This window comes from Pseudorca crassidens, chromosome 15 (assembly GCF_039906515.1).
Source record: "Pseudorca crassidens isolate mPseCra1 chromosome 15, mPseCra1.hap1, whole genome shotgun sequence".
Lineage (NCBI taxonomy): Eukaryota > Metazoa > Chordata > Mammalia > Artiodactyla > Delphinidae > Pseudorca > Pseudorca crassidens.
This window is the reverse complement of record NC_090310.1, coordinates 48,486,451-48,507,294: the sequence shown is the minus strand read 5'-3', so window position 1 is coordinate 48,507,294 and position 20,844 is coordinate 48,486,451. Positions and strand designations below refer to the sequence as shown.

Sequence of the window (20,844 nt, the reverse complement as noted above, 5' to 3'; positions counted from 1 at the left end):
ATGGGCTATCTCATGTTCTGTTTTATGTTAAATGCAAAATAAAACTTCAACTCACCATACAATGCCTTCTAAAGTTCAACTCCTCACCATCTGAGCTCAATAAGCAAGCTAATTTACCAATTGAAATAAAATTCTGATATCCCGCTTTGTAGTAATATATGTTAATCTTTAGATTAATAGAAGCTTGTTTATAATAGTCCTGAATATGCCAACAACATTCCTCTAACTTAAATCTGAGTTAAATCTGCATATGGATGGATACAAATTCCTGTCCACCTATACATTTTTTCTATTCTGTTAAGTGTATCATCTAGACCAATAAAAATATAATGCAAGACACGTGGAATTTAAAGTTTTCTAGTAGCCACATTTTAAAAAGTTTTAAAAAATCAGGTAAACAATGTCATAATACATTTTATGTGATCCAATATATCCCAAGTATTGTCATTTAACCATGTAATCAATAAGTGAAATATTAATGAACTATACTGTATTATTTTTATTGTTTTTGTTCTCTCTTCAAAAAATGATGGGTATTTTACCCTTACAGTCCATGTCAATTCAGACACCAAATTTTCACTGGTTAAAGTGAAATAAGTGGGAAATAATCCTACCAAAACAGTAAAGTTGTGTTTATTGGAAAAAAATCACTAAAATTAAATAAAATTTAAAACTCAGTTCCTCTATTGCACTAACCATATATAGTTGGTGCCTACCATATTGGACAGTATAGATCTAGAAGTTAGAGTGATGGCAAACAAGACTATGGGAAGCATTAGTATTTACTCTCAGTAAGGCATGAGGGATTATTTATAAGAAGGGGTCAGAGAGTAAGCATTTAAAGGTAGTAGAGTCTTAAAAATATGAACTTTGGAGTTAGACTTGAGTATCTCTGTTGCTCTTTATCTGTGACCTCTTCCCACTTCAGTTTTCTTATCTGTAAAGTAATAATACCTGCATTATTGGGCCCTTAAAATTAAATGAGATAACCTAAATAGTGGGCTTTGAAACCTAGCACATTCCAAAGGTTCAATAAATTATAGCTCAATGCACGTATGGAAGTCATGAGCTCTGTTTGCATTTGAGTGTCGGGAACCCTCTGAGGGAGTTAGAATTTAATTAATTATTCGTGGGATGTAAGGTGGAAAGAAAGAGGAACTGTGGCATTTTTTATAAATTTTATTGCATTATAAATTATATATATAGAAAAGTGCACCAATCGTAAGTATAAAATGGATTTTCACAAAACAAACATACCCACATAACCAGCACCCAGATCTAGAAACAAAACAGAGCATCTCAAAGTTCTCTCCATGCTCTCAACAAAAGAAACCACTTTCCTGACTTCTAACACTACAGGTTAGTTTTGTCTGTTTGTAAATTTCATATAAATGGATTCATACGGTATGAGTATATACATGTCTGACTTTTTTCTCTCGACCACATATTTGTGAGATTTTCCATGCTGTTGTGTGGGACATTAGTTTGTTTTTTCTCACTGATGTGTTGAATTCTACTGTATATGTATTGATCCATTCTACAGTGTGTGGTTATTTGGGTTGTTTCTAGATTCGGCCTATGGCAAATAGACCTGCTATGTGCACTCCTGTATGTGTCTTTTGGTAATGGGTAAGCACTGGAATTTGAGTTTTCAATCTTGGACTTGTTGAGAACAGGAGATTCACCCATCCTATCATTTCATGAGCAGGAACCTTGGATAAACATAAAGAGTTGGAGGACCTTGTAGCTGAGTTCCTGAATGTAGAAGCTGCTATGGTCTTTGGAATGGGATTTGCAACGAACTCAATGAATATCCCTGCACTCGTTGGAAAGGTGAGAATTTGTTAACATAATTGTCTTCTGCTGTGTTATCCTAAGACATAACTCTGAGCAGGTCCTTTGTTAGATGTATGACTGAGAAGTTTCTTTTCTTAGGCTTGGATCTTCAGCTTTTTGAATACATGTACTGTTACCGACCAGGATGCCTGGCCTCCTTAATTGATAGAAATTGATAAGAGGCCAGACAAGAGATTCAGGCAAGGCTTTATTGGGGCCCCTGCTGCAGCAGCGGGGGAGCTCGCCCCCAAGGAGGGGGGCGAGCTAGTTCCTCATATGGGGTGAGGGTAGGGGCAGGCCCCAGGGTAAGGCCAGAGGGGTGGCTTAGGAGGTTTGCCCACCGCTTTGGTGGTGTTGTGTGCAAGAGGCATATGCGGTACCCTGCTTTTGCTTCCGGCTCTTCAGAAGTGGCAGTTGGGTTTTTTGGTCTTTTTGAATCTTGCCCATAATTTGCCCCAACTGCACAAGCACACAGTTAATTTTAGTCCCATATAGTTTCTTTGTATTTTGTTGCACAAGGAGATGAAGAGGTTTGTCCAGGTACAAGCATTGCAGCAAAGGGTCCCAGGTCCCAGGTCCCAACCTGTCTAAGTACCAGCTGAGTCCAGCAAATCTCTTCATCATGATATCTGGTTATAGAATTGCAGCCCTAGATGGGAGTCAAGATTCCTCTTCAGTGACAGTTTTACAAAATCAATTAAATTTTTAGGCCCCCGAGTCACCATGTTCAGCATAACAAATGCTTATTAAGCATTTATTTTAACAAAACGTTTTTCTTGTGTTACTTGTCCCTTTATTCATTCAATAAGTCACTTATTGAGAATCTACTGTGTTCTCATATGAGGCAAGTTACAGAGTATACAGAGATGAACAAGACCTTTGCCCTGTAAATTCATGTAGTTTCTAATGGGGGTAACAACACACCAAGTAACAGAATAAATACCACAGAAAAGGGGTGCCCGTAAATGGGGAAGGACAAAAGAGTTGTCCCCCAACTCTTCTCGAGAAAGGCTGAGATGCTTGTGCAAAGTAGGTGACATGAGAACAGAATCTGTTACTTATCTGTTTAGATAAGTAAGTTATTTTCTTAAGACAAGGAAGAGTGAGCAGCCTGTGTGAAGCACTGAGGTTTGGAAGAATTAGAACGTAGGAGAGTGGATGAGGAAGAGACCAGAGGTGAAGGCAGTTACCAAACTGTAAAGAGCCTTATAGTGTAAATCATGCTAGAGTGTTGGGAATTCTCCTGGAGAAAAATGAAGAGTTGGTTTGTTCATTTTAAGTAAGCAAACGCCATAATCAGATTTATGTTTTTAAAAATCTGACTCAAGACAACTAATATAATGCAGTGTATGATCTTTGATTGGATTCTGCATTGAAAAAAATAGGAAAGGAAATATCTGTAAAAGGCATCGAGACATTTTTAGGACAGTTGGAAAAATTTGGATTTGAACTGTATATTAGATGATAGCATTGTATTAATGTTTAATTTCAAAGGTGTGATAATTGCATTGTGATCATGTAGGAGAATGTCCTTTTCCCTAGTAGACACGTGCTAAAGAATTTCAGGGTGAGGTATCATGAGGTTTACAAGTAACTCTCAAATGTCCACCAAAAAAAATTATAAATACACACACAATGTCTGGGGTATGGAGATGTGAGAATTTTGCTGGCTTTGCCTCAAAAACTTAAAAGTGTATCATGTGTGAGATTTCTAAAATATAAGGGAGAACTCTAAGATTCTGGGTGGCCATAAAATAAAGGTCTTTATTTTTAATTTTTTTGCATGTCTCTGCATTTTGAGTCTATTTGAGCAATTTCATAATTTAGAAATCTTTAACTTAATAAAGAAAAATAATTTTACAAACAGTAACTTATATAAGCAGTAAATTAGAGTGACCTTCTCTCCTTGTCTCAGACTGAATTGCCATCCATACTTTTCCAGATGCAAAGTTTTTAACTGTAAAGCAGTGATGCCTCCGTCTACATGGATGTTAACATAGTAGGGAATGAGAATCAGAAAACAAGAGCTTGAAATGTTTTGCAGAAATTATCCCTGCCTACCAGCAAGAGTGCCCCGAAACCATTCCAAATAATCCAGCATGGGACTGAAAAGCCTCAGCAAATCCACAACCCACCCAAAATCATGTTAGTTTTCCTGCCAACCATCAATCCTTTAGACTCTACCCGGTGCTTAACCAAGATCTTGGATGACCTCCTCTGCTGAAAACTATATGCAAATGTTTCAAAAAGGTGTTAACCCTTAACAGATCCCCAACTCCATCAGCAAATTGCTCTAGAGGATTTTATCCACGAAGACACCAGTTTAAACTCTTGGACTTTTAAAATTAAAGAGGGTTTTGGAGAATCTGTGTTATAGATCTTAAAGTGAGTTCCTGTTCCCACATGTTGTTTTCCCTTCATTTTATTTATTGGCCTATGTTTCATGTGCTTGTTTTCTACCAGGGATGCCTCATTTTAAGCGATGAGTTAAACCATGCATCTCTTGTGCTTGGGGCCCGACTCTCGGGTGCAACCATAAGGATCTTCAAACACAACAGTGAGTATCAGTGCTTTTATCCAACAGATATCTCTTGCTTCTAGACAAAAGTAAAGATTATTGATGGGGCTTAGTCCTTGCTCTTCAACCTGGGAGCTTAGCTAATGAAACACAGTCATGTTTATACTCACTACTGGCTTGTTAACCTCTGGTGACCTGGAACAAATGGTTGAACTGCATTAAACACCCAGATTGCTAAGTGTAACCCAAACACATTAGTGTCTCTGTCATTAGTGATCTTCCAACGCGGCCTCTGAAGCCATGACTGAGCTCTTAGACTGCACGTAATTATCAGAAGTGTGATAATGCCTCCTCTTTTGTAACTCTGCCTTGAGAAAGTTTAAAGAATTAAGTTTTTTTTAATTTATTTTTTCATTGAAGCACAGTTGATTTACAGTGTTGTGACAATTTCTGCTGTATAGCAAAGTAACTCATTTATATATGCATTCTTTTTTATATTCTTTTCCATTATGGTTTATCTCGGGATGTTGAATGTAGTTCTCTGTGCTGTACAGTAGGACCTTGTTGTTTATCCATTCTATACATAATAGTTTGCATCTACTAACCCCAAACTCCCAGTCCACCCCTCCCCCACTCCTCCTCCCCCTTGGAGGGCCACAAGTCTGTTCTCTACGTCTGTGAGTCTGTCTCTGTTTTGTAGATACGTTCATCTGTGTCATACTTTAGATTCCACATATAAATGATATTGTATGATATTTCTCTTTCTCTCTTTGACTTACTTCACTTAGTATGATAATCTCTAGTTGCATCCATATTGCTGCAAATGGTATTATTTCATTCTTTTTTATGGCTGAGTTGTATTCCATTGTGTATATGCACCATATCTTCTTTTTTTTTTTTTAATGCTTTTATTGGAGTATAATTGCTTTACAATGGTGTGTTAGTTTCTGCTTTATAACAAAGTGAATCAGTTATACATATACATATATCCCCACATCTCTTCCCTCTTGCATCTCCCACCCTCCCACCCGTCAAGCTGGTCACAAAGCATGGAGCTGATCTCCCTGTGCTATGCGACTGCTTCCCACTAGCTATCTATTTTACATTTGGTACTGTTTATATGTCCATATATACACTACCACTCTCTCACTTGGTCCCAGCTTACCCTTCCCCCTCTCAGTGTCCTCAAGTCCATTCTCTAGTAGGTCTGCGTCTTTACTCCCGTCTTGCCCCTAGGTTCTTCATGACTTTTTTTTTTTTTTTTAGATTCCATATATATGTGTTAGCACACAGTATTAGTTTTTCTCTTTCTGACTTACTTCATTCTGTAGGACAGACTCTAGGTCCATCCACCACACTACAAATAACTCAATTTTGTTTCTTTCTATGGCTGAGTAATATTCCATTGTATATATGTGCCACATCTTCTTTATCCATTCAACTGTTAATGGACACTTAGGTTGCTTCCATGTCCTGGCTACTGTAAATAGAGCTGCAATGATCTTTGTGGAACATGACTCTTTTTGAATTATGGTTTTCTCAGGGTATATGCCCAGTAGTGGGATTGCTGGGTCATATGGTAGTTCTATTTGTAGTTCTTTAAGGAACCTCCATACTGTTCTCCATAGTGGCTGTATCAATTTACATTCCTACCAACAGTGTATGAGGGTTCCCTTTTCTCCACAGCCTTCTCCAGCATTTATTGTTTGTAGATTTTTTGGTGATGGCTATTCTGACCAGCGTGAGATGATATCGCATTGTAGTTTTGAATTGCATTTCTCTAATGAGTAATGATGTTGAACATTCTTTCATGTGTTTGTTGGAAATCTGTATATCTTCTTTGGAGAAATGTATATTTAGGTCTTCTCCCCATTTTTGGATTGGGTTGTTTGTTTTTTTGATATTGAGCTGCATGAGCTGCTTGTAAATTTTGGAGATCAATCCTTTATCAGTTGCTTCATTTGCAAATGTTTTCTCCCATTCTGAGGGTTGTCTTTTCATCTTGTTTATGTCTTCCTTTGCTGTGCAAAAGCTTCTAAGTTTCATTAGGTCCCATTTGTTTCTTTTTGTTTTTATTTCCATTTATCTAGGAGGTGGGTCAAAAAGGATCTTGCTGTGATTTATGCCATAGAGTGTTCTGCCTATGTTTTCCTCTAAGAGTTTGATAGTGTCTATCCTTACATTTAGGTCTCTAAACCATTTTAAGTTTATTTTGGGGTATGGTGTTAGGGAGTGTTCTAATTTCATTCTTATACATGTAGCTGTCCAGTTTTCCCAGCACCACTTATTGAAGAGGCTGTATTTTCTCCACTGTATATTCTTACTTCCTTTATCAAAGATAAGGTGACCACATGTGTGTGGGTTTATCTCTGAGCTTTGTATCCTGTTCCATTTATCTATCTTTCTGTTTTTGTGCCAGTACCATACTGTTTGATTACTGTAGCTTTGTAGTATAGTCTGAAGTCAGGGAGGCTGATTCCTCCAGCTCCATTTTTCTTTCTCAAGATTGCATTGGCTATTCAGGGTCTTTTGTATTTCCATATAAATTGTGAAATTTTTTGTTCTCGTTCTGTGAAAACTGCCAGTGGTAGTTTGATAGGGATTGCATTGAATCTGTAGATTGCTTTGTGTAGTATAGTGATTTTCACAATGTTGACTCTTCCAATCCAAGAACATGGTATATCTCTCCATCTATTTGTATCATCTTTAATTTCTTTCATCAATGTCTTATAATTTTCTGCATACAGGTCTTTCATCTCCTTAGGTAGGTTTATTCCTAGGTATTTTATTCTCTATGTTGCAATGGTAAATGGGAGTGCTTTCTTAATTTCACTTTCAGATTCTTCATCATTAGTGTATAGGAATGCAAGAGATTTCTGTGCATTAATTTTGTATTCTGCTACTTTACCAAATTCATTGATTAGTTCTAGTAGTTTTCTGGTGGCATCTTTAGGATTCTCTATGTATAGTATCATGTCATCTGCAAACAGTGACAGCTTTACTTCTTCTTTTCTGGTTTGTATTCCTTTCATTTCTTTTTCTTCTCTGATTGCTGTAGTTAAAACTTCCAAAACTATGTTGAATAATAGTAGTGAGAGTGGACAACCTTGTCTTGTTCCGGATCTTAATGGAAAAGGTTTCAGTTTTTCACCATTGAGGACGATGTTGGCTGTGGGCTTGTCATATATGGCCTTTATTATGTTGAGGAAAGTTCCCTCTATGCCTACTTTCTGGAGAGTTTTTATCATAAATGGGTGTTGAATTTTGTCGAAAGCATTCTCTGCATCTATTGAGATGATCATGTGGTTTTCTCCTTCAATTTGTTAATATGGTGTATCACATTGATTGATTTGTGTATATGAAAGAATCCTTGCATTCCTGGGATAAACCTCACTTGGTCATTGTGTATGATCTTTTTAATGTGCTGTTGGATTCTGTTTGCTAGTATTTTGTTAAGGATTTTTGCATCTATGTTCATCAGTGATATTGGTCTGTAGTTTTCTTTGTTTGTGACATCTTTGTCTGGTTTTGGTATCAAGGTGATGGTGGCCTCGTAGAATGAGTTTGGGAGTGTTCCTCCCTCTGCTATATTTTGGAAGAGTTTGAGAAGGATAGGTGTCAGCTCTTCTCTAAATGTTTGATAGAATTCACCTGTGAAGCCATCTGGTCCTGGGCTTTTGTTTGTTGAAAGGTTTTTAGTCACAGTTTCAATTTCAGTGCTTGTGATTGGTCTGTTCATATTTTCTCTTTCTTCCTGGTTCAGTCTTGGAAGGTTAAACCTTTATAAGAATTGTCCAGTTCTTCCAGGCTGTCCATTTTATTGGCATATAGTTGCTTGTAGTAATCTCTCATGATCCTTTGTATTTCTGCAGTGTCAGTTGTTACTTGCCCTTTTTCATTTCTAATTCTATTGACTTGAGTCTTCTCCCTTTTTTTTCTTGATGAGTGTGGTAATGGTTTATCAATTTTGTTTATCTTCTCAAAGAACCAGCTTTTAGTTTTATTGATCTTTGCTATTGTTTCCTTCATTTCTTTTTTATTTATTTCTGATCTGATCTTTATGATTTCTTTCCTTCTCCTAACTTTGGGGGTTTTTTGTTCTTCTTTCTCTAATTCCTTTAGGTGTAAGGTTAGGTTGTTTATTTGAGATGTTTCTTGTTTCTTAAGGTAGGATTGTATTGCTATAATCTTACCTCTTAGAACTGCTTTACTGCATCCCATAGGTTTTGAGTTGTTGTGTTTTCATTTTCATTTGTTTCCAGGTATTTTTTGATTTCCTCTTTGATTTCTTCAGTCATCTCTTGGCTATTAAGTAGTGTATTGTTTAGCCTCCATGTGTTTGTATTTTTTACAGATTTTTTTCCTGTCATTGATATCTAGTCTCATAGCATTGTGGTCAGAAAAGATACTTGATACAATTTCAATTTTCTTAAATTTACTAAGGCTTGACTTGTGACCCAAGATATGATCTATCCTGGAGAATGTTCCATGAGCACTTGAGAAGAAAGTGTATTCTGTTGTTTTTGGATGGAATGTCCTATAAATATCAATTAAGTCCACCTTGTTTAATGTATCATTTAAAGCTTGTGTTTCCTTATTTATTTTCACTTTGGATGATCTGTCCATTGGTGAAAGTGGGGTGTTAAAGTCCCCTACTATGATTGTGTTACTGTTGATTTCCCCTTTTATGGCTGTTAGCATTTGCCTTATGTATTGAGGTGCTCCTATGTTGGGTGCATAAATATTTACAATTGTTATATCTTCTTCTTGGATTGATCCCTTGATCACTATGTAGTGTCCTTCTTTGTCTCTTGTAATAGTCTTTATTTTAAAGTCTATTTTGTCTGATATGAGAATTGCTACTCCAGCTTTCTTTTGGTTTCCATTTGCATGTAATATCTTTTTCCATCCCCTCACTTTCAGTCTGTATGTGTCTCTAGGTCTGAAGTGGCTTTCTTGTAGACATAATATATATGGGTCTTGTTTTTTATCCATTCAGCCAGTCTATGTCTTTTGGTTGGAGCCTTTACTCCATTTACATTTAAGGTAATTATCGATATGTATGTTCCTATTACCATTTTCTTAATTGTTTTGGGTTTCTTATTGTAGGTCTTTTCCTTCTCTTTTGTTTCCTGCCTAGAGAAGTTCCTTTAGCATTTGTTGTATAGCTGGTTTGGTGATGCTGAGTTCTCTTAGCTTTTGCTTGTCTGTAAAGGTTTTAATTTCTCCATCAAATCTGAATGAGATCCTTGTTGGATAGAGCAATCTTGGTTGTAGTTTTCTCCCTTTCATCACTTTAAATATGTCCTGCCACTCCCTTCTGGCTTGCAGAGTTTCTGCTGAAAGATCAGCTCTTAACTTTATGGGGATTCCCTTGTATGTTATTTGTTGTTTTTCCCTTGCTGCTTTTAATATTTTTTCTTTGTATTTAATTTTTGATAGTTTGATTAACATGTGTCTTGGCATGTTTCTCCTTGAATTTATCCTATATGGGATTCTCTGTGCTTCCTGGACTTGATTAACTATTTCCTTACCCATATTAGGGAAGTTTTCAACTATAATCTCTTCAAATATTTTCTCAGTCCATTTCTTTTTCTCTTCTTCTTCTGGGACCCCTGTAATTCGAATGTTGGTGCATTTAATGTTGTCCCAGAGGTCTCTGAGACTGTCCTCAATTCTTTTCATTCTTTTTTCTTTATTCTGCTCTGCAGTAGTTATTTCCACTATTTTATCTTCCAGGTTACTTATCCATTCTTCTGCTTCAGTTATTCTGCTATTGATTCCTTCTAGAGAATTTTTAATGTCATTTATTGTGTTTTTCATGATTCTTTGTTTGCTCTTTAGTTCTTCTAGCTCCTTGTTAACCATTTCTTTTATTTTCTCCATTCTATTTCCAAGATTTTGGATCATGTTTACTATTATTATTCTGAATTCTTTTTCAGGTAGACTGCCTATTTCCTCTTCATTTGGTTGGTCTGGTGGGTTTTTAACTTGCTCCTTCATCTGCTGTGTGTTTCTTTGTCTTCTCATTTTGCTTAACTTATGGTATTTGGGGTCTCCTTCTCACAGACTGAAAATTCGTAGTTCCCATTGTTTTTGGTGTCTGCCCCCAGTGGCTAAGGTTGGTTCAGTGTGTTGTGTCGGCTTCCTGGTTGAGGGGACTAGTGCCTGTGTTCTGGTGGATGAGGCTGGATGTTGTCTTTCTGGTAGGCAGGTCCACGTCTGGTGGTGTGTTTTGGTGTGTCTGTGACCTTATTATGATTTTAGGCAGCCTCTCTGCTAATGGGTGTGGTTGTGTTCCTCTCTTGCTAGTTGTTTGGCATAGTGTGTCCAGCACGGTAGCTTGCTGGTCATTGAGTGGAGCTGGTCTTGGTGTTGAGATGGAGATCTCTGGGCGATTTTCACCGTTCAATATTACATGGAGCTGGGAGGTCTCTGGTGGACCAATGTCCTGAACTTGGCTCTCCCACCTCAGAGGCACAGCCCTGAAGCCTAGCTGGATCACCAAGAGCCTGTCATCCACACAGCTGCTGGTGTTGGAGAGTCCCCCGAAGAGGCGGAGTTCCCTGGGGACCAGGCACCAGCGGCAGCCGCGTTTGGGAACTCTTTCTACGCAGGAGACACTAGTAGCTGCACAATATCTTCTTTATCCATTCGTCTGTCAATGGACATTTAGGTTGTTTCCATGTGAAGACTTAAGTTTTAAGTTATAGTCAGGTAAAAAGTGATCTTGTTCCTTAGCCTAAACGCCTCCTTTCACTATCCCAACCCCCCGCCCCCCCCCCCACACACACACACAAACCATCTAGTCAGTGTCATTGCAGTGCCCTTTCAGGCTCCTGGGTGTGAGGTTTTGTGATGAGGTCAAGGCAGCATGGGAAATATTAGGAAATACTTAGAAGGAGGTGGTGGTGAACACCTGAGTTCTCTCGTCCAGCTCTGCCCCTGACTTTTTGCATCACCTTGTGTAAATCCTTTCCTCTTTCTTATATTCAGTTTTCCAACTGTAAAATGAAGGTGTTCAACTATATGATGTGTAAGGACCCTCCTATTTCAAAGTTCCTGATCCTAATTCTTTATCACTATCATCAGAACTCTCCTTTCTTTCTGTGTGCATGCATGTGTCCACACACACACACACACACACACACACACACTTGTTTTCTCTCTCTTCTTTCTCACTGCTATTCTCTCCTGCTTTCCCTCCCCCTCTACTTTTCCCTGTTCCTCTTCCTTGGCACTCTCCCTTCATTCTCCAAGGAAGTAAGAAAGATTGAAGTGAGAAGGAAACAAAGAAGTGAGGAAGAATTGTTCCAGTTCTGTTATGCCCACCTCACAGAAACCTCAAACCATAAAACAATTATCCCCCAGGAGAGGAAAGCCAATGCATGGGAGCATTCCAAAGTGACCCCCCTTTTCCAACTTGTAGAGTTATTCTGATGAAAAATTTCCTCTCACTGAGTGGGGTGAGTTCTGGTTATGCCTTTACTGAACCCCCTTCAGCGGCTGTGTGAGAAGAACACTCTGGAGTGAAGTTCAGGGCCAGTAACTCTGCAAGAACCAAACTTGAGGCCCCTCAGACCTACAGCTCAACTCTGACCATTAGCTCAATGCTAATTCAAAATATGTTGACTCCATTTCTTAATGTTACATCAATCACTCAGTCTTTGCTTTCATCTCTGATAAGCCAAGTTTAGTTCCTCCAGTTCTGTTTCTTTTTCTTCATTTATCATCAATTGTCACATCCAGATTCAAATTATCTTCACAGTGCTGGGAATTCATATTTGGAGTAGACATCTTTCAGGGGTTCAAAAAATGTATTTATTAGGAGATGAAGGAAAATGCTTTTGACATTAGCACAGTGTGCTATGCTTTTTGATTCTTTGGCAAGGCAGGTAATTGGTGATCAAAAATTCTGTCTTCTTGAGGAAGGATAAAGGAAATAGTGGATAATTATTCAACTGTAGCTGCATCCATGGATATGATTAAACTTGATGATCTCACTCTTGGAGAGAAACATCTATCAATGGCAGCCACTCATTTCTTCACTCAATTCTACTGAGGGCAATGGAATGTCACAGTCCTAGTTGCACAATAGAAACTTCTAAGAATATCTATGAAAGGTCAATGACTTGGTCCACCTACAGACCAAGTGAATTCAAATACTCAGGTTGGGACCAAGGCAGCTGCATTTCTTCAGAGTTCCCCACGTGATTCTGATGCATAGTGAGGGATATAAGCCCTAATATAAGGTTATTTTCTAACCTCATTTAGTCTAAGCTGACCCTGGATCTTGCCAGTATACCCGGAGATATATCACCAGACACACGTTGTCACATTAACTATCCTCAGGCTTCCTCTCACCATGATGAGCACTTTTTTATACTCCTGGTCTAAAGTTGGTAAAGGGAGTCACAAAATGTAGAAAAAGTGTTCTAAGCCAAAACTCACTAAGCACTTATCGAACAACTTTCTGATTCAGGCACTATGTTAGGGCTTTGGAGAACTATAAAAATGATAACGTAATAACTTAGCTAACTGAGAGCTTACAATCTAGTAGGAGGAGCAGATATATACAAAAGTAATTACCATGGGTTGAAGCGAAAAAGGGCCATGTGGTATCGCGCAGTGGTTAAGAGTAAAGGCTTTGACAAATGTACATTTTCACATCCACTGGAATAGTTAAAATCCAAAAGATGACAACATCAAATGTTATCAGAGGTGTGGAGCAATTAGAACACTCACCCATCCCATAAATGGAGTGTAAGTGACACAACTCGTTTAGAAAACCCTTTGGCAAATCTTGTAAAGCTAAACACATCCCTATGCTATGACCCAGAAATCCCACAGCTCAGAATTCCCAGGAAAATGAAAGCATATGTCCACTAAAGTTTTGTGCAAGACTGTTTCATAGGAACTTTATTCATAAAAGTTCAAAACTGGAAACAACCCAAATATCTATCAATAGGAGAATAGAAAAAAAAAAGCCTTATTCATATAATAGAAGACAATTCTACAATAAAAAAGGAATAAACTACTGATACAAAGTGGATGACTCTCAAGAAACATCATTTTTAATTAAATAAACCATATACAAAAGAGTACACACAGTATGAATTTGCTTATAGAAAACTCAAACCAGATAAAACAACTCTGTGGTGATATAAATCACAACAATACTAGCCTCTCCTTGTAGGGGAGGAAAGTTGGTAAGAAGAGGCATGAAAAACTTTCTGGGGTGATAGAAATGTTGTTATTTTGAGTGGGGTAATGCTCACGTTCTTATTAAAATTCATTGCATTGTGTACTTAAGATCTATACATTTCCTTGTAAATAAATTTTCCTAACTTGTTAATTATCATACAGCATATATAAATTTAAAACCATCAATTTGGTATTTTTTCTAAAAAGTATAGGCCTTGATCCAAACGTTAGTGTCCTTGTTCTATAGCCTATTATCATGTGGTCCTAGGAAAATGACTTAACCTTCTTGGATCTCTATTTACTAATTCCAAAAATAATCTCTATTATGATGCCTGATTCATGGTATGCTGGAGAAGGAATATAAAGTGCTTAGCACAATACCTGGTAATAGAAACTACTGAATTGTTTGTACCTGCTGTGTTATTATGATTATTATTATCCTCGTCATGGTCATCACCAGCGCCACTAAGGGATAGTAGAGAACATTATGGTGACCCAGAAGAATGCAGAGGTCATCTCATTAAGGGGATTGCATGAAATGCATAGCATTTGCCATAGACTTTGAAGGATTGGGAGAATTCTAATCAGGGGTGAGGGAAAGGACGTTTCAAACAGAAGACTAATCTGCAGTGTGCAAAGATAGCAAGACCCCCAAGCGTGTCCTGAGTGTGGGGCTGAACTACTGGAGAAGAGCCTTAAAATTAAGGCCTTCCTTTGCCAGTTAATGTAGAGCCACAAAGATATGTATATAAGCCAAGATGTATGTACTTCAAGAAGCAAGGAAAAGTGCCTGTGTTCTGCTGTGTGCCATGCTGTCCCTTGGAGGGATTAGCTTTGCTCGCAGCATTTAGTAGCCCTCCCAGGTGTCCAGGGGAGATGAAAACAGAGATACAAGCAACTTTGAGTTAAAATTTTGAACAGCATCAGATGGAAAAGATGTGTCTTTATGGATTGTAAAGATCAGCTCTCCTCAAAGCAGTTCTCTTATCCCTTTAATGATTCAGGAACCAATTCGAATGTGTGTGGGGTTCTCTACACCACCAAGAAATTCTGCAACACCAGCTGGGCATCCAACAATTTAACTTAATTCTGATACTATCTACCTGGTGACGGCATCAGACTCCACAGGTCTGTCCCCATTTCAGATGCCAATCTCACGTCCAGGTTGTCACCTGTGCTTCTGAGTGACCAGCTAAAAATCAGAAGTTCCCATCACCCTCTCCTTTAGGTTCAACTAATTTGCTAGAGCAGCTCACAAAACTCAGGAAACCAGTTTACTTACTAGATTACCAGCTACTATAAAAGGTTATAACTCAGTAACAGCCAGATGGAAGAGATGCACAGGGCAAGGTGGGTGGGAGAGCATGCAGGAGCTTCCACAACCTCTCCCTGAATCTCCAGGTTTGTTTCATCAACCCAGAAGCTCTCTGAACCCCATCCTTCTGAGGGCTTATGGAGGTCTCATTGGCACAATTGATTAAATCATTGGCCATTGGCCATTGGTGATTGAACTCAATCTCCAGCCCCTAACCCTCCCCAGAGATTGGAAGGAAAGACTGAAAATTCCAACTCTCTAATCACTGGTCAGTTCCCCTGGCAACCAGCCCCCATCCTCAGATGCTTTCCAAAAGTCACCTCATTAACATAACAAAAGACACCAATATAGCTTTCAGCACTTAGGAAATTCTAAGTGTTTTAGGAGCTATGTGCCAGGAACAGTGTAGCGGATGAAGACCAAATACATCATTTCTTATTACAAATCGCAATATCTCACCTTCTCTATCTGGATTTCATTTGGAATTCAGCCCAAATTGTACCATTCACCAGTCTTCCCTTGGAAATTCTATAGATCTATAGAATAGATAGATGATAGATAGATAGATAGATGATAGATAGTTAGGTAGATAGGTAGATAGATAGATAATAGATAGATGATAGAATGATAAAGTAAATGGGATTCAGTGTTAATAGACGAATCTGAGTAAAATGTATCTGGGTGTTCTTTGTAGTATTCTTATTCTTGCAAATATTTTTGTTAAGTTTGAAATTATTTTCAGACAAAATTGTAATTCCTTAACCCTTTGCCGAAATTATAATTCAAGGATTTCATTTTATCTTCCAATTTTACACATCTCTTAAAACACTCAGTAACTTAATCCTCTTGCTCTCTCTTCATACCCCCAGAAGACAGATAACAGTTTTTATCTATATCTTTACAATACGTGTTTGCTGTGGTTATTTTATACCAGCAAATAGCACTTATTGAGAATTTACTCTGTGCCAGATGCTGAGCTAATAACCTTCTTTTATGTATTTATTTAACCCTGTGGACGGTCCTCATTTACAGGTGAGGAGATTCAGGCCTAAATAGGTTGTTGAATACCTGTCCAAGATCATAGAGCCCCTCAGTGGTGAAGCCTGGCACTGTCTGTACAAATCCTGCTTTTCCCAATTAAGAATAGCATGCGGTGAGGGTCAGAGTCCATCATTTAATCCATGACATTCTGTTATGCATGAACTGCTGTGGCTCTTTAGTTCTCTGTGGGAGGTAGAATAATGGTCCCCCAACATGCCTGTGTCTTAATCCCCAGAGCCTATGACCATATTATATTTTGTGATAAAGGGGAATGAAGGATCCAGATGGAATTCAGGTTGCTACTCGGATAATCTTAAAATAAAGAGATTGCACAGGGTCCAGGGTAATCACAAGGTCCTTAAATGTGGAAAAGGGAAACAGAAGAGTGAGTGTCAGAGTGATGCCACGTGAGAAAAACTTCAAGCCATTGCTGGCTTTGGAGATCAAAGAAACCACAGCCAATGAATGCCAGAAGCCTCTAGAAGCTGCAAAAAGCAAGGAAATGGGTCCCCCCGGACCCAGCTTCCAGAAAAGAAAGCACCTCGACTTGGTTTTAGCCCAGTAAGACACATTTCAGAGTTTTGGCCTCCAGAACTGTAAGATAATTTGTGTTTTGTAAAGCCCTACGTTTGTGTTAATTTTTTCCAGCAGCTGTAAGAAACTAATACACTTTCATTCTCGGGTACACAGATCCCTTGTTCTCACTCACTAATGTGCTCAACAGGACTTTTACCCATGAACAACTCTCCCTGCTGTTGTATTTACACCACAGAAACAGCCACCTTTGAGAGCAAGGCTACCTCCAGGGTCCTTGAAACGACTTCTCACTTGAGAGGTCCTGGAGGTGAGATGGCATATGGAGGGGAAGATAATTAAATGGAGTCCTAATAGCTAAGGCATCAGTTGCTGCTGGCGCTCTTTCTTGCTTTACTATTCCCAGGGTAATACTAAACACCTCAGTAAACAATGATGCTTTAATCCTTAATACATATCCACGCAGATTAAAATGATAACGTGGAGATTTTTTGAAGGATCTGGAGAAGATGAAAGTTACCTTCCTATGTGTACAGCAGGCATGCAACCAGCCCAGATAGGAGCTAATAACTTATGAGACGGAGTTTAAGAATGGCTTCCTAAACTGGAATGTTCTTAAACATCAGGATTACGGGATTTTATACAACCACACTTGCTCTGCTTTCCTGGACTTTGCTCCACCTGTGTCCTCTGCTTATATCTTAAGGATACTCTCCTGACTTTGGGGGGAGAAGAGGTCCTATTTTTACGTAGATCAATACTAGAGGATACCCACTTGTTATTTAGAGCCATAGTAAATAAATCAGAATTCTGGGCCCTTGAATTTTTGCATTCTGTATGCGAAAAATATACCCGAAGTGTAGTCAAACCATTGCAGACCATCATAATAAACTTTGAATCCTATGTGACCTGGATTGACCAACAACTTCAAGCGATTCATCATTTCTTTATTTCCCACAAAATCAGAATGAGGAACTGAACAAAATCAGAACACGCAAAAGCTATACTCTCTAAGGAAAAGTAGACAACTCAGAAGTGCAGTTTTAGCAGAATTTATCACGAGGGATTATTTCTTCCTGGATTGCAAATGTTGCAATTACAGTCAGCCCTCCATTTCTGCATGTTCCGCATCCACCAGATTCAACCAACTACAGATGGAAAATATTTGGGAAAAAAATTCCAGAAAGTTACAAAAAGCAAAACTTTATCGCATGCTGGCAGCTACTTACACAGCATTTACGTTGTATTAGGTATTATAAATAGCCTAGAGATGATTTAAAGTATATGGGAGGTTGTGCGTAGGTTATACGCAAACACTATGCCATTTTATATAAAGGACTTGAGCGTCTGCAGATTCGTGTGTCCACAGGGGCTCCTGAAACCAATCCCCCCTGGATACCAAGGGACGACTGTACTGAGATCCAAACTCTCATTTATTCAGCGTTCACTGCTGCCAAGCACTACATTAAGCCCTTTGTATAATCAACCGTTTAAATTGAACAAAAATCCAGATTCCTGTTTCTCTTCATTATTCCTACTTATTAAGAGAAAACAATGCTCAAAGTGATTGAATGACCTGCCCAAGGACACACGCATGACATATGGTGATGAGAGTCAAAATTCAAACCCAAGTCTGTTGCTCTTGTCTTGGTTCATTTCCCCTAGGAGCAGACCTGAGACATGGATGTGAAGGCAAGTCGTTTATTTAGGAAGTGATCCCAGGACGCAGGCAGAGAAGCAGGGGATGAAGACAGAGCAGGGGAGGCGGCCAATAAAGGGCGTGTTGTCAAGCATGTTAGCACAGTAAACACCTGGAGCTCAAGCTTACTAGGAAACTCTGGGTGCCAGTATAGACATGCCTCAGTGTTATCCCACCTGAGGGGTGGGAACTGGGGTATTTATGCACCAGTGCCCGCTGGTGGTTGGTTGAGGGCTGTCCTGACTCAGGCTGAGTATGCTCCCACAGCCAGAAAAATATGTCTTGGACAAAGAATTGCCTGTGTCTGCAATAAGGAGCTGGGCTGAGAGGATTCAGGTACCTGGACAGCTCTAGACGGCACTCTTACCCACTCGCTAAGTCCAGCTACTGCCAGACCACATGTAGAACACAGAGAGCTGTGGGTTCTTGTGTGAAAATCAATCTAGCGTGATGCCTTATCCTGTTAGTAACATGAATCTTAACTCAGAAGCTGAAGTTTGGCCTCTGAATGCCTCTGGCTACGTGCTGAGAATATCTCCTTGCACTTTCTACTTTGGGCAGCTTCAGGGAAATAGCCAACCCTTAGTTAGCCTTTGTGACTCATTGGTACCACAAAACAGACTCTCCAGCCATTTTACAGCACAAGCCGAGGCATCATCTCCAACCAGGGACCCACAGGCTTGGTCTCCTTCATGATTCTGGTGCATTGAGGAAATGGGTCCAAGCACCGTGGGGTACCCAGAGGCCTTTGCTAAACATGTCCTCTGGGCTGAGTATATTAGCACCCTGAGAATTCAAGGACCTCAAACCCTGGGCGAATTTTAACTCTCTGGAAAGGTCAAAGATTTGGGGAAATCAGAACTGAGTTATTTTTTTCCTGTAACTGCTCACTTTACTGGTAAATGCTTACGATGTAGATCCTAGAACCATGTTTCCCAGTCTTTAAGGTACAAGGAGTCACCGTGGGGGTTCTTGTTGAAATGCAGACTTGGATTTGGTGGTTCTGGGCGGGGGCCTGAGCACCTGCATTTCTGACAAACTCCCAGGCGATACTGATGCGGCTGGTACAAGACTGTACTTGGAGCAGCAAGGCTGTAGGTCATCTCTGGACTCAAGTGAGTCACAAAGGGCTTCTTGAGCTGGTCTTGAAGAGGAGAAGCAGTCTTTTGAGCTAGGAGAGTTGCCATAAGGTCAGAGGAATGAGCAGGCCAAGAATTTGGAGTGGTTTAGGGGGAAAAAAAGTGGAGAGGAAGAACCAGGATTCTATCTAGAGGCATTTAAAGGCCAAGAGGAAGAAGAACAAAGGATGCAGTGTTTGTGGGAAAACTCTGAGCCCTACCTCTTCTGCGGAGTGAGGGCTCATGAGTGTCATTTGAGTGGAAGGTCAAACCTATAAACATCACTTAGATTACTTTACAAGCCACAACATTTTCAATCTCAAGACTCCTGAACTAGGTTGTTTAACAAATGAAGCAATTGCCCCTATATCTTTGAACAGTAGGAGTATTCAACCCTTGTTGTAATGAAACTTTCACATGCACTCACTCCTTTTAGCTCCAACTTCACAACAAGTCACCTACCGATTATCCCCTTTTTACAGATGAAGAAAGAGGCACAAAGTGGTGAGGTGACTTGTTTAGAGACAGCTGGAAAGAGGCAGAGCTGGGATTTAAATAGAGGAGGTCTGACTTCAGAGTTCCAACTTCTAAACACAATGAACTTTGATCTCCTTTCCACTCCCTGCCTCCCCCAGATGGTAGAGTGATGCCTCCATCTCCCATGCAACTGTCCCGGGTCAGGGCAGTTGGGTTAGGCGGACGCAGCCAGCATTCACTGGGCGCCCTTGACTGCATCCTGACCTGAGACACAGGATCCAGGTGCTGAGCCCTGGGCTCCCACAGTGCTCCCTGAATCAAGGCTCACCTTCCTGCACTGACCCCACTCCCCAGGGATCCTATTCAGCATTCTGTCTAGTCCCACAGGCCGTTCTCTAAGGATCAGAGCCCTCCATGCTTCATCAGGCCCAGAGTCTGAGTTCATGGGACACTCTGTCCCCATGCATTAGGCTCTACCCATTCTTCACCTCATGTGCCCAAGGCCAGAAATTTCTGGGATGACCCTCTCCCCTGGGTAAGTAGGCCCTGCCCCTAGCACCTACCTCATCCTCTGCCCAGCCCAGCTCCTCTGCTCCCAGCTGCCTTTTGCCTACTTCCAGGAAGCTCACCTTGCTTCTTTGACCTACAAAAGGCCACGTGACACCTGCAAACATATTTGCAGACCCATTCAGAAGACCTGAACCAAAGTATGTATCCAAACTGCCTTGCAAAACTGAAGGCACCCATTTTTCTTTCTTTTTTAAAATTTTTTAAAATATTTATTTATTTATTTGGTTGTGCCAGGTCTTAGTTGTATCAGGCGGGCTCCTTAGTTGCGGCATGCAAACTCTTAGTTGCGGCATGCATGTGGGATTTAGTTCCCTGAACAGGGATCGAACCCATGCCCCCTGTATTGGGAGTGCAGTCTTGTCCACTGCGCCACCAGGGAAGTCCCACACCCATTTTTCAATGCATCAGAAATGCCCTCATTGATCTCATGGAGGAGACTCTATAAATGTCACTTTGAGAGAAATATTTGCTTTGCTGGCCAGAACTGGACATTATGATTATGTTTTCCCCCAAAGGCTACACAAGGGGGCAG

The 20,844-nt window shown here is 39.7% G+C and overlaps 1 protein-coding gene across 3 annotated transcripts in view; it reads left to right on the top strand.

Moving 5' to 3' along the window:
• SPTLC3 (serine palmitoyltransferase long chain base subunit 3) overlaps positions 1-20,844 on the top strand; it is a 126,508-nt gene that overhangs the window by 47,176 nt on the left and 58,488 nt on the right. For all 3 annotated transcript variants that reach the window (XM_067707470.1, XM_067707472.1, XM_067707471.1), the window contains 2 exons: positions 1,709-1,833; positions 4,300-4,393. In XM_067707470.1, the coding sequence (XP_067563571.1) occupies positions 1,709-1,833; positions 4,300-4,393 (219 nt within the window). The remainder of the gene's footprint in view (positions 1-1,708; positions 1,834-4,299; positions 4,394-20,844) is intronic.